The 14,686-nt window shown below is 42.6% G+C and overlaps 1 protein-coding gene across 4 annotated transcripts in view; it reads right to left on the reverse strand.

Moving 5' to 3' along the window:
• Positions 1 to 14,686, reverse strand: part of HERC2 (HECT and RLD domain containing E3 ubiquitin protein ligase 2) — a 149,276-nt gene that overhangs the window by 41,586 nt on the left and 93,004 nt on the right. For all 4 annotated transcript variants that reach the window (XM_075590569.1, XM_075590570.1, XM_075590566.1 and 1 more), the window contains 15 exons: positions 14,538 to 14,649; positions 12,856 to 12,937; positions 12,593 to 12,736; positions 12,305 to 12,395; positions 11,345 to 11,522; positions 8,720 to 8,801; positions 7,939 to 8,110; positions 7,089 to 7,233; positions 6,754 to 6,979; positions 6,264 to 6,432; positions 4,661 to 4,844; positions 4,070 to 4,210; positions 3,709 to 3,900; positions 2,600 to 2,753; positions 1,484 to 1,591 (listed from right to left, as the gene is read on the reverse strand). In XM_075590569.1, coding sequence (XP_075446684.1) covers positions 1,484 to 1,591; positions 2,600 to 2,753; positions 3,709 to 3,900; positions 4,070 to 4,210; positions 4,661 to 4,844; positions 6,264 to 6,432; positions 6,754 to 6,979; positions 7,089 to 7,233; positions 7,939 to 8,110; positions 8,720 to 8,801; positions 11,345 to 11,522; positions 12,305 to 12,395; positions 12,593 to 12,736; positions 12,856 to 12,937; positions 14,538 to 14,649 — 2,180 coding nt within the window. The remainder of the gene's footprint in view (positions 1 to 1,483; positions 1,592 to 2,599; positions 2,754 to 3,708; positions 3,901 to 4,069; positions 4,211 to 4,660; positions 4,845 to 6,263; positions 6,433 to 6,753; positions 6,980 to 7,088; positions 7,234 to 7,938; positions 8,111 to 8,719; positions 8,802 to 11,344; positions 11,523 to 12,304; positions 12,396 to 12,592; positions 12,737 to 12,855; positions 12,938 to 14,537; positions 14,650 to 14,686) is intronic.

Genomic DNA, 14,686 nt, shown 5'->3' on the forward strand with positions numbered 1-14,686 from the left:
TTTTTGTCGTTTTCAAAATGGGAACATTGTGTATTTCGAGCCAAAGTAAATGGTGCACAAACATTCATGTCAATAGTAAATAGGTTTATGAAAAGATAAGAGGCAATATAAAAACCGGAGAAATAACATTCCAGTCCGCTTCCCCAATGTAATCCTTGCAACACAGAAAAAGCATACATGGAAGAAAAAACTGAAAGCGTTCTCTCTCATATAGGTGAGAATTACCTTTGCGTGGTTGGTTCATACTATAATTAAAGATTTATGCTTTGGGATCTACTACTCTCACAATGCTGGATGGCAAGTGAATCTGCATATCCCTAGGATTCCGATTGATACGCTCTCCCGCCCAGTAGGCACTGTATCGATGCAATCATTCAGCAGCTTCAACATTTTTTAGCCATCTTATAACAAGAGAAGACATGGCCCCAGGCAGCCGAGCATACAAGTGTGTGCTGAAAGTACTGTAGTCCGGGTTACTACCATCACTGAGCCAGAAAAACAACGCTTAGCTGCCTTCTAAAACATCCAAAAGCAAGAGAAATGCTTCTACATGCCATATTAATGTATGTATGATATCAAGCCCCTGATTAAGGTTTAGTGTGGGAGAGTGTGTGCGAGAGAGGGAAAGTGTGTGCGAGAGAGGGAGAGAGTGTGCGAGAGAGGGAGAGAGTGTGCGAGAGAGGGAGAGAGTGTGCGAGAGAGGGAGAGAGTGTGCGAGAGAGGGAGAGAGTGTGCGAGAGAGGGAGAGAGTGTGCGACAGAGGGAGAGTGTGCGAGAGAGGGAGAGTGTGTGCGAGAGAGGGAGAGTGTGTGCGAGAGAGGGAGAGTGTGTGCGAGAGAGGGAGAGTGTGTGCGAGAGAGGGAGAGTGTGTGCGAGAGAGGGAGAGTGTGTGCGAGAGAGGGAGAGTGTGTGCGAGAGAGGGAGAGTGTGTGCGAGAGAGGGAGAGTGTGTGCGAGAGAGGGAGAGTGTGCGAGAGAGGGAGAGAGTGTGCGAGAGGGAGTGAGTGCAAGAGTGTGAGAGAGAGTGTGAGAGTGTATATACTGTATACACACACAGATGCAGCCACCAACATTCAATCACATCTCGAGATGAAAACTGCACTATGCCGCAATATCCTGAGAGCTGGGCCGAAGCAGACTATAATGGCCCATCGGATTAGCACAGCGGGGTCCCAGCAGTGTGAATCCTACCGGGGTCTGCCCGTCTGTAAGATGCGCAGTAAGAGAGAGACTGAATCAGTCACTCTAACTGCGCGCCTGTAACAGGCGACCGTGGGGATTTTATTTAATTTTATTATTACAGTTATTAGCAGGGGGTCTTCGAAGCTGAAAAACACACACACACACACACACGCAATATTTTTATTTGCAATAAGCTATGTAGTGGAGGGTTAAGTCACCTTTTTCACCCACCATAACTTAAATATATACACGCACCAAGAGGGCTAAAAGCAGTGCTAATAAGTTTAGACTTGGCTCATCACCTGATCGGACTGAAACGATCCTGTTGGCCCCGTCCATTATGGCGAGTGGATCATGCCGTCGCTCTGTAGAACACTGGCGGTCAAATTCTACTCTCAGGCCCTCAGCACCTAAACAGCCATAGAGAGAGTGATTGGTTTTTGTTGACCACACAAATTACACAGTAACTATCTGTATGCTTGAGGGGAAAGAAGGGGGGGGAAAGTTGCAAAAAAAAAATAAGTGTCTGCAGCGGCATATAGAACCTCTAGGACAATATGAAGTAGTTCTTAACTAGGTCATTTAAAATATGTACACATTAAGATGGTACAATAACAAAACAAAAAAAGGGGGGGGGGGAAATCTATTAAAAGTACTATCAGGGCATGAAATAACAGTTATTTAAATTGCCTTTTAGTTAACTTTCCAGGTGAGGTCATACAGTAGAACGTTTTTGATCTCCTAAGATTACAAACGTTATTAAATATTTATCTTAATTTGTTGTTGCCAGGCACCAAGTCCGCTCAACCTACAAGTGACAATTTGGCAGACGGCTGGCTGCTATTTTGTGCCTTCAAATATTGTTCATTGCCATCGGATTTAATGTACATTTTCTGAAATATGGGTGAGCTTGGAACCATAAACTGCTTATGCAAGCCAATGAAAAACCTAGTAATGAGCTATCACATGGAAACGAGCACGAATATTTTGAGTGATGCACCGAGAATGCAATGAGAAAGGTGATACATTCTGAATTTATGGGTCTCCACGTTCTGTTACGGAAGCAGTTCATTACTGTTCAAAAAAACATCCTTCGACAGTGCTGGCAACTCTGCTACCTTTCACCGGAAATCCTCCAAATATAGAAGGGTTTCACATTTACGATGAATAACAGGGGGCCAGAACAATAGTTGCTAGTCACTGACTAGATTCCTACATTTTTAATCCAGCGGGTGCCAACATGGCCGTTTTGCAGAATTTCTTTATTTTTTAGCGTTTCTATAAAAACAGTATCCTGGGAAAGAGCTGTAATTGTATTTTCAGAGAAATACTATTCCCAGTGACATGATTCCCAACAAAATTATTTATTTTTGTGACTTCTCGGCCAGTGTCATCCTGTTGAAAAATTTTTTTCCTACCTGGTATTTTGACTGTACCACTGGTGCAAGTATCATCGGTGTATGGGTGGCTACTTTCTACCACAACTGGCTGAGAGGAAAGGCGTCCACTTTGAGAATCTGTGGCTACATCTTCCAGTTCTGTGACACAAAGCTCAAGCAGCATGTCAGCAACCTAAAACCAGAGTAACAAGATATCCATTAAATGCTGGACCAATGGCTGTGCACAGTGGTGGGTACCTAGTGAGTGCTGCACACTAGATATATTCCACTGGGCCTCTCACCTTTTAGAATGGCTCTTTTTTTAAAGATCCTTTCACCTTATTTATTACCCTTCATTAATGCAACATTTTATTTCGAACTCCCCTCCTTTTTGTGTTCCAAGCTCTATATATCAAAGTCTTCCCTAATAAGTTTTACGATCTGGATCATGCATCATATTTAGTTCTTGGCGCCACCTACATTTTGTTCATCTCGTTTGAGAACTAAACACACTAGATAAGGTCTCACCGATCATCTCTGAAGTGGGATTAACAACACCCCCTTTCTATTGCAATTACACATCCATTACAATCCTGCTGGCTATCCCTACTTTATTGCATGGTCTTCTTTGAAGTCAAAAGCTGTGATTCTCAAGGTGGTAGTCCACAGTATTCTTAATCATCAATTATTCTGACCTAAATTTATGTTGTCAAGTGCACGGTCCCGTACTTCATGATATTAAATTGTAGTTGCCACAACCCTGACTATTCCTCTAATTTACCTACAGTAGATCATGCATTATTTTCTTTACTCTGTCGCTAAAATTCATTTACTGCCATGTATTTGCATATGCATATGTGAGGAAGGCTAGTTTTCATAGTGTAATACAAGGGTGCGCAAAGTGGAGGGTGCGAGATTCTCTGGGGGGGGGGGCGCGGCACTTAAGAGGCCCCGCGCACTTCCCGAAGGCATTTCAATTAAATGCCGGGGGAGCGGCAAAGGCCTCTTAGCTTGGCTCAGACTGCTTATGGCAACGTGACGTCGGAGCCAAGTTAAGGAAGGGTGGTGCGAGCAGCAGGGGAAGGGGAGGGGGAGGACGGTAGCGGGGGCAGGGGAGAAAGATTGTGCACCCCTGGTGTAATACATACCTGTGGATAGGCTGTGCCCATACCAGACAGCACCGCTGACAGCACATCTTTCCCCTTCTCACCAGCCCTGTTGGATACAGCCAGTTTCAGCAGGTCCACCATAACTCTTGTGTCGTCTGGTACCAAAAGACTAGTGAATTCATCCAAGCACTGTGGTTCGGGGCCAGACACTTTGTTTTCACTTTCCACATCCTACATAGAAATGAAACTGTGATTAGATAGAGCAGGAAGGCTGCAAGTAGCAAGTACAGTAACTCCCAACTGATATGGCAAACACAAAAGCAAACTCAAATATAAAAACAGGTCACACTGCAAAATCAATACACCTTCACATTTACAAGCCCACTCGAGCACGTCTTACCACTTTAGTTTTGGTCATGGTCTCTGCAATGATACTTGCGGCCCCCGGATCATCGGTCACTGGAATGAAAGGACGAGAGGAGGCTGCAGAGGCAGAAGGAGTCACAGCAGAAGGGGTAACTGCATCTTCAGATGAGGTCATCTGCAAAATAAGTTAAATACTGTACTGTACAGGAATGAAATGAGAAACCCGGAGGCACTCTGTCAGATAAGAGACGTTGTACAGAAAGTGGCAGTACTAGGAATAACTCCAAACACAGCCGTGCTGTGCAAGGAAAGCTCTGCTTTTCTGTCTGCTGCTACCTTTCATCCTCCCTGACCCCACAGAGCATAGCCATGTATTATGTTTACGTCATCTTGACCATTTGGTAATTTCTAATCCAGTTTTGCCGTTTATTACAATAACAAATGGTTAAGATACCTAGCAGTATGTTAACCAGCGTACAAATGATAGCAAAAGATTTCTAAATGACCTAAGTCACTTAAATAAAACATCACAGCTAAAAATGCAGAAACAGGCATAATATAAATGAAAGTAACAAAGTATACATGAGACGCAGCACAGCATCGCATACTCATATTGAAACCATACCTCTCCTCGCCTGTCTTGCCAAGGGTTTGGACTTAATCTCTCTTCCATATCCATTGCAAATCCATCATCTCCATTGATCGGGCTGGATGTTCCAGACATATCTGAAGGAGGAGCAGTAGATAAGGACGGACACTCCATTGGGGCGATCATACTGGCTGGCATTAGTGCCCCAACCACAGCATCCCTACGGAATAAGTAGGTTTGGTTAGAAGTGATTTAAGACAGGCTTGCAAGGAAGATTCCACTACTGCTGGGGGGAAAAAGAGTGGCCAAACACCTACTTAAGAGTTATAAAAAACACATATCCAGACTTTCCTGTCACCCCATGAAGTAACAATCGACCCGGGGGCCCCCACTTATTGCAAGTCTGGTTTAAACTTTAGCGGTACCAGTAATATGCTTAAAATCAAACAAGGAACTCAGTTATTTTAACTTTAAATTCAAACGCATTTAAATAAAAAAAAAAAAAAAAAACTACACGCATAATACTAGTGGCTACATACAACTCTGCCCTAGAGGGAATACAAAAAATAATCCAAGATCTGCAACCTGTGCCGATAGAGAAGGAAACATTAAAATAAATCTTCCCCAAACCTTGCATTCTGGCAACCGCCAAACCTCAGAGCCATCAATAGAAAACTTCATAATGAACTGAAGGACGCTGTTAATGGCATAAGACCATTTAACAACACATGCTGAAAACTTTGTAAACATATATGCCAAGATCCCACAGCCAGTCACATAGAACATTGAATGTTAAAGGATCATACTGCTGCACATCCAGGAATGTGGTGTATATGATTCAATGCAGCAAATATGACCAAGGATGCTACATTGGGGAAACCAGCCAAAAACCTCAAACCAGAATTAACCCAAACAGACACCCAATAACATACTACGAAGGAAGATACTGCCCTCCAGTGGGACACCACTTATCAAAGCCAGATCATTCCATAAACTATTTAAAAATCAAAATCCTCAATGAAATGTTTAAAAGCACTGGAGAGAAAACATTTGAACACAAAATGATGATATACTTTGGCACTAAAACAAGGACGTCATGCCGATATGGTTTTTTTTTTTTTTTTAACCCGCTACCAATTTATTTTTTTATATGTTTCACCTTGCGCCTCTAAATTTTACAATGAACCCCCTCCCCCCCCCCCCCTGCACACTGCTCATGGATGTCTAGTCCTATGTCTCACGTTCCCTTTCACCCATTTATTGCCCTGTTTCTTTACTCCTTCTCTGTATCATCTGCCTTAGATGACTATCTTGTTTTTCTTTTATTTTTTACATCTGGCTTAAACGCATGGAATCTTTGTAAATCAGGGACCTGAGGAAGAGAGAACTCATGAAAGCTTGTCTTATAATATCTATTGTTGGTCCAAATAAAAATGGCATCACCTAATACTGAAGTACTCATTTACTCTGCAATAACTTTAAATGACAAATTTATGTTGGCCTTCTACTTCATATTATTGAAGTTTGAAAAATGTCGACCTGTTCGAGTTACTGAGGGTGAACTGATGACATGGTAACCTGTGCTGTACAGAGAGTGATGGAAAATAGTATGTGTGTTCTATTTTATGCACTGCCTTACCTGGCATACGTGATCTGCAATGCTGTCAGTATATGAGAGAGAGCTTGCTGTTTGGCGAGGTTTCCATCAATGGACAGGAGAATCTTCGCAAGTGATGGACGGTTCGGCTTAGAATTATTCACACCACTAATTTTGTTGCTAGAGGACGAGTCCGCATCAGACGGAACACCTTTAAAAGGGAACGTAGCAAACGTGCAAAATAACATTGACATTGAGCATTCTCGCAGTAATGTCAAAGTCACTGAATTACAAACACTGCAGTTTGGAATAGATGTCACAGAGCAGAATAATTGTGAATGGAATAACTATTATTGGATGTTCTAGAAAAATGATGACCACTAAAGAAGAAAAGAAAACCAATACAGAAAATATGGGGCACAGAAAATGACTTTGGAATAATGATTTAAATACTAAACCTTCCCATATAATTATACACAAGGATTAATCCTTCCAATCTTTCTATCACTAGGACAAATCAGGCATGTGTTACCAAGGTAGGAAGCTCCAAGAGGATCCCTCGCTGTTTGGAAGAGGACTGGTTCATGTACTGAAGGAGTTGCCACATCCACGGTTGTCCAGGCCACGCTGTGAGAAGACCCACAGGCCACACGTGTTATTTTCTGTCCTTCCAAGCCATGGACCGCGGTAGGCTTCCGGTTGACCGTAGTTGTTCCATTGCCTTGCTGCCCATGATCATTGTCACCCCAAGCGTAAACCTGCAAGAAATAAAAGAGAATATAGCCAAAAGATATTAAATGAAAACATGAGCATGCACACCGCAGAACACTTTCATGATTACTTTCGCCATTGCAACAAACGTTATACCTGTCCGGTGTCTGTCACTGCAAGACAATGAAGCGCTCCAACAGCTACATGGACAATCTTCTTTGCTCTCAGCCCTTCCACGACTTGTGGTTTTCTCACATGGACATCAGAACCATGACCCAGCCGGAAGTAATCGCCTTTCCCCCTAAAATATTACAATTATTAAATATGTATAATATGTAGCCAAACTTCCGTTAACGATTTATGTCAATGCTCCGGATCACGTGTATGGTTGGTGTGCAGTTTGATGTCCTCTACTTGAACACCTGTAAAGAATGTAACTCAATGTATTATATAGAAGAGAACATGGAAGAATGGGCAGCCATGCGAATCCAACTAATTATACTAATAAATATTTTTCTCATAACTTCAGGTCAACATGATGCCAGACATTTGCAATAACCTTAAGTTCAGGGATGCACAATACTGCTATGCTTTTAGTCTGCTTCAAAAGACCCAACTGCTCCTCACAATGAGTTTTTATTGTGGTTCTATAAGCAGTTTTCCCATAGGTCTCTTCCCCTTACGGTCCTCTGCTACATCCCATTGTTATCGTACTGCAAATTTTCCCACGTGTTGGCATTGAATGGGCAGAGCGTACTATGCCCATTAGGCATTTCTTCACACAAGCTGCAAAATCAGTGTGGATGAACGTTTCCACAATATGAAACGGAAACATATTGCATCATTTTAAATCGTGAATGTGTAAAGGTAGCAAATAAACAGCCAACGATGCAGAGCTTGCATTGATCATACACACATTACATGAAGCCATTTGATGAGTACACTAATAAAAAAAGTAAAAGTTAAAACATTTGGCAAAGAGTTGTAATAGTAATAGTTACATTACCATGTCCACACCACTCCAGACTTTGTTAATGCCAAGGAAAACTGAGCACCACATTCAATCTGACAGACGCCTTGACCATTGAGTCTTTCTATGTTCTGGGGAATGTTGCATCCCTCACTGCCACCCCGGCCCAGCTTCCCAAAATCACCATCACCCCAGGAAAACACCAATCCTGGAGAAAAAAAAAAACAAGAGATGTGTCAGATATTTTAAAAGGCTGTTAGCTGAGCCTATATTTTACATTTTGTAGCTAGTTACCACAGCCATTTCTAGTTTCACATAGTAGTGTGCTGGAGATTACATAGTGTCAATAAATATTCGTTTTAAGACGTTAGGCTAGTGAATTTCTCTAAGAAATTGTTTTCTAGCCAGTAACAATTAACCAGAAAACACAAATAGTTGGTGAAGACCGATTCACTCCCATCGAGTTATTAAATACCAAAAATCTGACCCACGGAACGGAAGGTAAAACAGTAGTTTCCCTTAACTCTGTATGGCCTATGAGTTGGATATTCTCCTGGTATATCCCCTGCCTGCTGCTACAGTGAAACCTTTACAAAGTGGAGTAATGTTATGAGGGAGCCGGAATGTTTCACTTTCACTGTTACCAACTCATACGTAAACTTAGCGCTCCGTGTAGAATCACAGTTGGTTCTGCAACAAATTTTAGGCAGATTGGTCATTTCCATCAGTTGTGTTGAGCTAAACTCTGTACATGCATTGCTGAAGGTATTTTGCTTCTGTAACTGCGCTACTTTAAAAACAAAATAGATTTACTTACCCTCATCTGTCAGTGCCAGAGTCTGTGCATCTCTGCTTCCACATGCAACCTGAATCACTCTATGACCCAGAAGCACCTTTACCTGGAAGAATTGTTCGTGTTTATATTATGCATATTAATGTTGACAGATAAAACACCGCAGTATATACATACTCCCCTCCCACAGCACTCTGTTACAAAACAAACAATGTAATTCATGTAAGCCAGGTACGGAAGTTAAAGCAGCAATACCCCCTTTTTGTGAATTTACAGATACAGCTCAACCCATTTATAGCGCAATCCACTACAATGCGGATCCACTACAATGCGGATCCGCTACAACGCGGTGTAATGCGTGGCTCCCGTATTTTTTTTTTTTTGGCAAACTTCCAGGATTAGATAATGGAAGGGTAACCCCCGCAACAGCTGAATATGTGATGATGGTGCTCCCTAGATAGGTAAATGAACATAGAGACTAACAGAAAATGTAAACTAGTATGGGCACTCTTACATCACCTGGATGATTGGTGAATCATATAAAAATATAAATTTATTAATATCTAATGTTACATAAAGGTGGTTAAAATGATGTTTAAACACAAAAATTATCCTGTTGTTTAAACACTAAGTTTGGTGTCCAGAATCCTAAATGCGTGATAGGTAAACTATGATCCTATCACCTGCAAGACAATGAACACAGTTGTCCACAAGCAAGCAAAGTGGAGATAAATGTCCACTGCCCTCAAGATAGAGCAAGAGCCTTGTGGCTAGTACGTCATGTTGAGCTGGTGCCTGTAAATGACAGTTCACTATACAGGACTAGTGTATGTGACACCCTAGCCTGGTCTGCCTCGTAAAGCAATGAACGCCTGGGGATTTAATGTTATCACTAGGTAACGCCACAAACGAGAAGGGCCATTACTAGAACAGTGTAAGGACAGTGTAATTACAACTGTAGGGTATATAAATATGCAAGGTAGGTGTTGCCCACTCGATACGCTGGGAATGCTGGCACTGGGTGACCGACAGGCAGCGTTAGGCTAAGCCACCGCTGCACGCGCCCGCACGGCAGCCTTGCTTGCCGGCGGCGCGTGCAAGTCACCGCACCGCGATCTGCAGAACTTTATTCGCCGCGGGGGCGTGGCCAATGCAGGTCAGGTGGGCGCAGCCTAAGGCTTTTGGAAGGCTTCCATCCCAAGCTCAATGACAAGCGAAGTCTCGCCCCGCCCATGGCACTGGACTCACTGAGCACGGGGAGAGGGGGAGGAGGCTTTGCAGTAAGTGTAGAAAACCCACACACCAACAACTCACTCCCACATAACGATGCTCCGTGTAATGTTGCCTTATAATGGGGTTGTTTTGTTTAAGACTCTGTAATGACTTACCTGTCAGATACTGACAGCTAACTCCAGTCCCACGATTAGCAGGGAGATAGGACAGGAATAATGCAGAGAGTTTTGCAGGTGGCAGACCAAAACCAGCTAGGCGCCCAACACAACGGTGGACACCAAGAGGCATTCTCTCCCTTCCCCCCCACAAAGCGACAGGGTTATAGTGCTCCAATCTTACAAAAAACTTCAGGTGAAGTTTTAGGTGCCAGCATTGACACCAGAGAGGGGACACTGCTTACCTTTGGTGTGTGTGTGTGTGTGTGTGTGTGTGTGTGTGTATGTGTGTATGTGTGTGTGTGTGTGTGTGTGTGTGTGTGTGTGTGTATGTGTGTGTGTGTGTGTGTGTGTGTGTGTGAGTGAGTGAGTGAGTGAGTGAGTGAGAGAGAGAATGTGTATTGCATCTTGAGCCAGTGTCCATCCTGCAAATGGGGGGGGTCCAGGATGAGGGGGCAGCTAGATCAGGTGGACAACACACACACATCCCTCCCCCCTACATTTTGGAGGTGGGGGAAGCTCAGCCCCCGGTGCCGATAGGCTCACCAGTGCACCATGTGACGCGTCACCGCTCGGGATCACAATCCTATTGCAACCCCTGGCGGCTGACGCGTCACAGTGCGTAGTGAGCCTTGCAGTGAGGAGGGACTGGGGCCGGCTCGGGAGGAAGTCATGGGCAGGTGAGTGACGCGGGCGCCGCTGACCGCAGCGGGTCCTCAGCCTAAGGCATGCAGACAGACACCAATGCTGTACAGATGCCGTGGGGTATGCTGTAGTAACCCCAGGGGACCGGCTACTGTACACAATGTAGTCCACTGAATAAGGGCGGGTGTACGATCGCTGCAGGGTAAGTGTACCGCCTGAGTGAATCCCTGTGCCGATAGAAAAACAGCCTGTGGGGCCCTACAGTAACCTGCCAGAGCACTCCCACACCTAGCCAAGGGAATACAATGAAGCTGAAACACTCGAAATGCTGATGTATCAAGTAGCCCAGTCTACTGATTGTATTGTAGGTTTGGGCTCGGTAAGAATAAGGATGCTTTAATAGTCAGCAATAGTGAGGGTACTAAGCCCTAAATGCGCCCTTAAACCGTCAAACTAAACTATAAGGGCAAGACAATTGCACGATCGCAGGCACCAACAGTGTTGCGAGCCTGTTCCTAGTAGGAGGTATGGGAACCCTGCACGTGCACCCGTGGTCACTACCACCACACACCACCCACACCCAGGTTGTTTTCGTTCACTTGAACAGATTTCTTACCATTTTAGGTTTCAGCTGTGTAGTATTGTCTCCATGACCCAGCCGGCCATACTCTCCCAGCCCCCATGAGTACAGCTCCCCGCTAGATGTAATGGCAGCACTATGCGAACTGCCACAGGCAATGTCTCTGATGCGCTTCGTTTTCAGAGCTTCTATTAGCCGGGGTTTATCACAGTTCCTAAATAAACAATAGTTGTTTGTCTGTAAACAGGATCATGAAGTATTCATTTTCACACATTAATTTCATGGAGGTGTTTAATAGTGGTAATGAAAGGTAAAAACTCCAGACGTTCCGAGCTCATATTTTTGTGTTGCAATTAGTGAGGTAGTCCGCAAAATATTCTATCATGTCAATCTGGCCCAATAACAGGTTCTTCCATAAAATAAAGTTCATACCAAGCCCACCCAACAGATCAATTACACTGCACGTCATGTATTAAAGTTAATCCAAAGTAAGGAAGGAAAAAGAATCAGAGCCTCTGGTCCCACTTAACATGTGTTGGATTTGCAAAAAAAAATACATGTTTAAATCATTTGCTAATCCACATCCCTCACCATCTTCAAACCTGAAATCTCACCTTCACAGTAAAGCAAGTGGTTAATTTAGGCCCGAGGTTACTCTTCAAACTCTTGCCGCCCTTGCATGCTTCCTTAAATATATGTTTGCTACTGTATCCTGTGTCTCCCATTATGCCCTTTAAATTGCAAGCTCTGCAGGACAGGGACTGCCCGATTCCCATTGTTTAATACACTTGTGAAACTTTGCATATTTATTTTCCTGCACTCCCGTGCCAATTCTAGAACGCAATGCGTACATTGGTGGCGCCGTATCGATATACAGATACAAACCTTATCGGAACAACACGTTTCATGCTATCAGACAACTTGTAATGGCTCCCTCAAATAATAAACAGGAGAGCACAAGGAACGGCAGGAGAAGCACAACAAGACTTTACTTACATTCGACTAAAATGGCCAAGCTTCCCATCATCTCCCTCTCCCCAGGAGAACATTTTGCCATCCACAGTTAAAGCCATTGCATGTCTCCCTCCTGCAAAAGGTAAGTATTTTGATACTGCTTAAAACTAGCCAATGCTGAATTTAACATTTACAAGTCAACGTGTTTGTGATCTTGAGACAACGAAAAATAAAGTACCATTCATTTATAGTATAGAAAGTATGTACAGAAACAACAATGTCAGTGACAAGACAGGAAGCATTTACATACTAATACTCCAGCATCTCTACCTGAATGGACAGCAACTTTCTTCACAACATAGTTGCTGAGAGCTGTAATTTGGCGGGGGATGGGTACAGTGCCACTAGAAATACCTAAGCCCAATCTTCCATTGGTGGCTTCTCCACATGCATACACCTTTCCCTCTGCAGTCACTGCAAAGACACCATAAAGAAGGGTATTTGAAGGATGCCACAGAGTGGCCGTGAGAAAAGACAAGCAACAATAGTTTTTAAATCTTCCATACAAAAAATATATACACTGTATATTGTACCAGCAAAAAGGCTCTTGGATCCACCAGCAACTTGTACAACGTTGAGAGCCGAAAGAGTCTCGGAGAATGAAGGCACTTTGATCTGTAAAATTACACAGTTGTATTTATTTGCATGAATTAATTGACAGTATAGCCTTTTAAAACTGCAGTTCAAGCTGCAAATTCCCCCCCCCCCCCCCCCCCATTCAATATGTGCATCAAAACAATCTGCACACTGACAAGTGATTAGCTAAATTGCTGATCGATCCATTCGCCTGTGATCAATCAGCGAAGATTCGGCTTGGTGGCTCACTAAACAGCCGTCTGTGCAGCAGAAGAGGACCCAAGATGCAAAGTTGTGTGTGGAAGATCATGTGACCAGGCAGTCATAACATACAATTGGTGCACTGCTAGAGAGGGGGCAGGGCTCAAAAAGGGTGTGCCAGAGCCTGTTTTAGAAGAGGAAGGGGGTGTGACTTTGTAAATGGATCCTATAGAAATAAAAATGCTTGTTACATTAGAATACATTTTTAAAAAATGCTACAAGTACTCTCTCATAATACAGAAAGGATTATTTAAAAAAAAATGTAAATTTTTTTTTTTTAAACCACGTACAGTAGGATATTGCTTGAACTGCAGCTTTAAGATTTTTTTTTCTTTTTAAGCGAAGTCAGTATTTTAAATGACAAATAATAAATTTGGCAGTGTTAAGCCGAAAACAAACATTCAGCATTGCTCTGACCAAGTACTACTGTACATATTTGTGACCTACACTATCATGCAGAAGAGACTGTTACAAATAACAAGATTTTCTCTTGCAGAGTTGCACTCCGTTACACAGGGGGTTTAAAACTAAATTCTGCCCTTTAGTTTTGGATATATATATATATATACCAGATGAAAAAGAACTCGGTTCTAATAGCACTCATTTATCTGTTAGTGTAGTCGATTTAAATTAAAAATATATTCTTTATTGAAATACTAATTAAAATAAGGTGTGCATAGATAGACCAAAAATACATGAACAAAAAGGACTGTGTAGCTCCTATTGTAGAGGTAGTTAGTATAGCGACTAGCACAAAAATAAAGTCGATTTCTAAAGTGAACCTCAAAAGTGTGTATGAGGTACAATTTAGGGAGCTAGCCTAAGTTGTGGACAGGAGTTAATTGTTAGTACTGTACTTAGACATGGCATATTATTGCCATCCCTGAAATAGAATAACCTGTTCTATCAATAAGTAAACTAATAAACCTCTGGGCTCACTAATGTCCTATGAAAAACACAATTAAAAAGACTCAAAACGAGTCATTTAGTTTTGGACCAACTTTTTATTTTTATTTCTGTACATCAGAAATCGATGGTCGTCATGTTGTCAGACCGTACAATTTTCCCACGCTTCACCAACCGAAGCCTTCAGAACCGGTTTCTTTCGACTTCTCTTGACAAAGAGGTCAAGATAACAGATTACAAATATGGAGTCAAATGCTTTATATGAATAGCTGCGTCTTGTTCAATAAAATAGGAAGTTAAAAAATGTAAAGAATTAAATAATAAAATGACTACATTTATATTTACCTACAGATGAGATCCTTCTTAGACGATTTAAAAATACACAAGACCAGCATATGCAATGAGCCTACACAAAAGGTCGAAGCTCATATATGATTTGCCTGATAAAAAGGTGAATCAGAGTAAAGCTCACCTTTGAACCTTTCAGTCCTCCCAGCTGATCTTTGTCATTTAGGCCCCATACAAAAACCTTGGTTCTTACGGTTGCTGCTGATTCTAAGCCTGTTGTCTTCTTTCTCACAAAGCTGAAAACAGTAAACAAAAACAGGCCTTGCTCATTTG

Source organism: Ascaphus truei, chromosome 3 (genome assembly GCF_040206685.1).
Source record: "Ascaphus truei isolate aAscTru1 chromosome 3, aAscTru1.hap1, whole genome shotgun sequence".
Taxonomy (NCBI): Eukaryota; Metazoa; Chordata; class Amphibia; order Anura; family Ascaphidae; genus Ascaphus; species Ascaphus truei.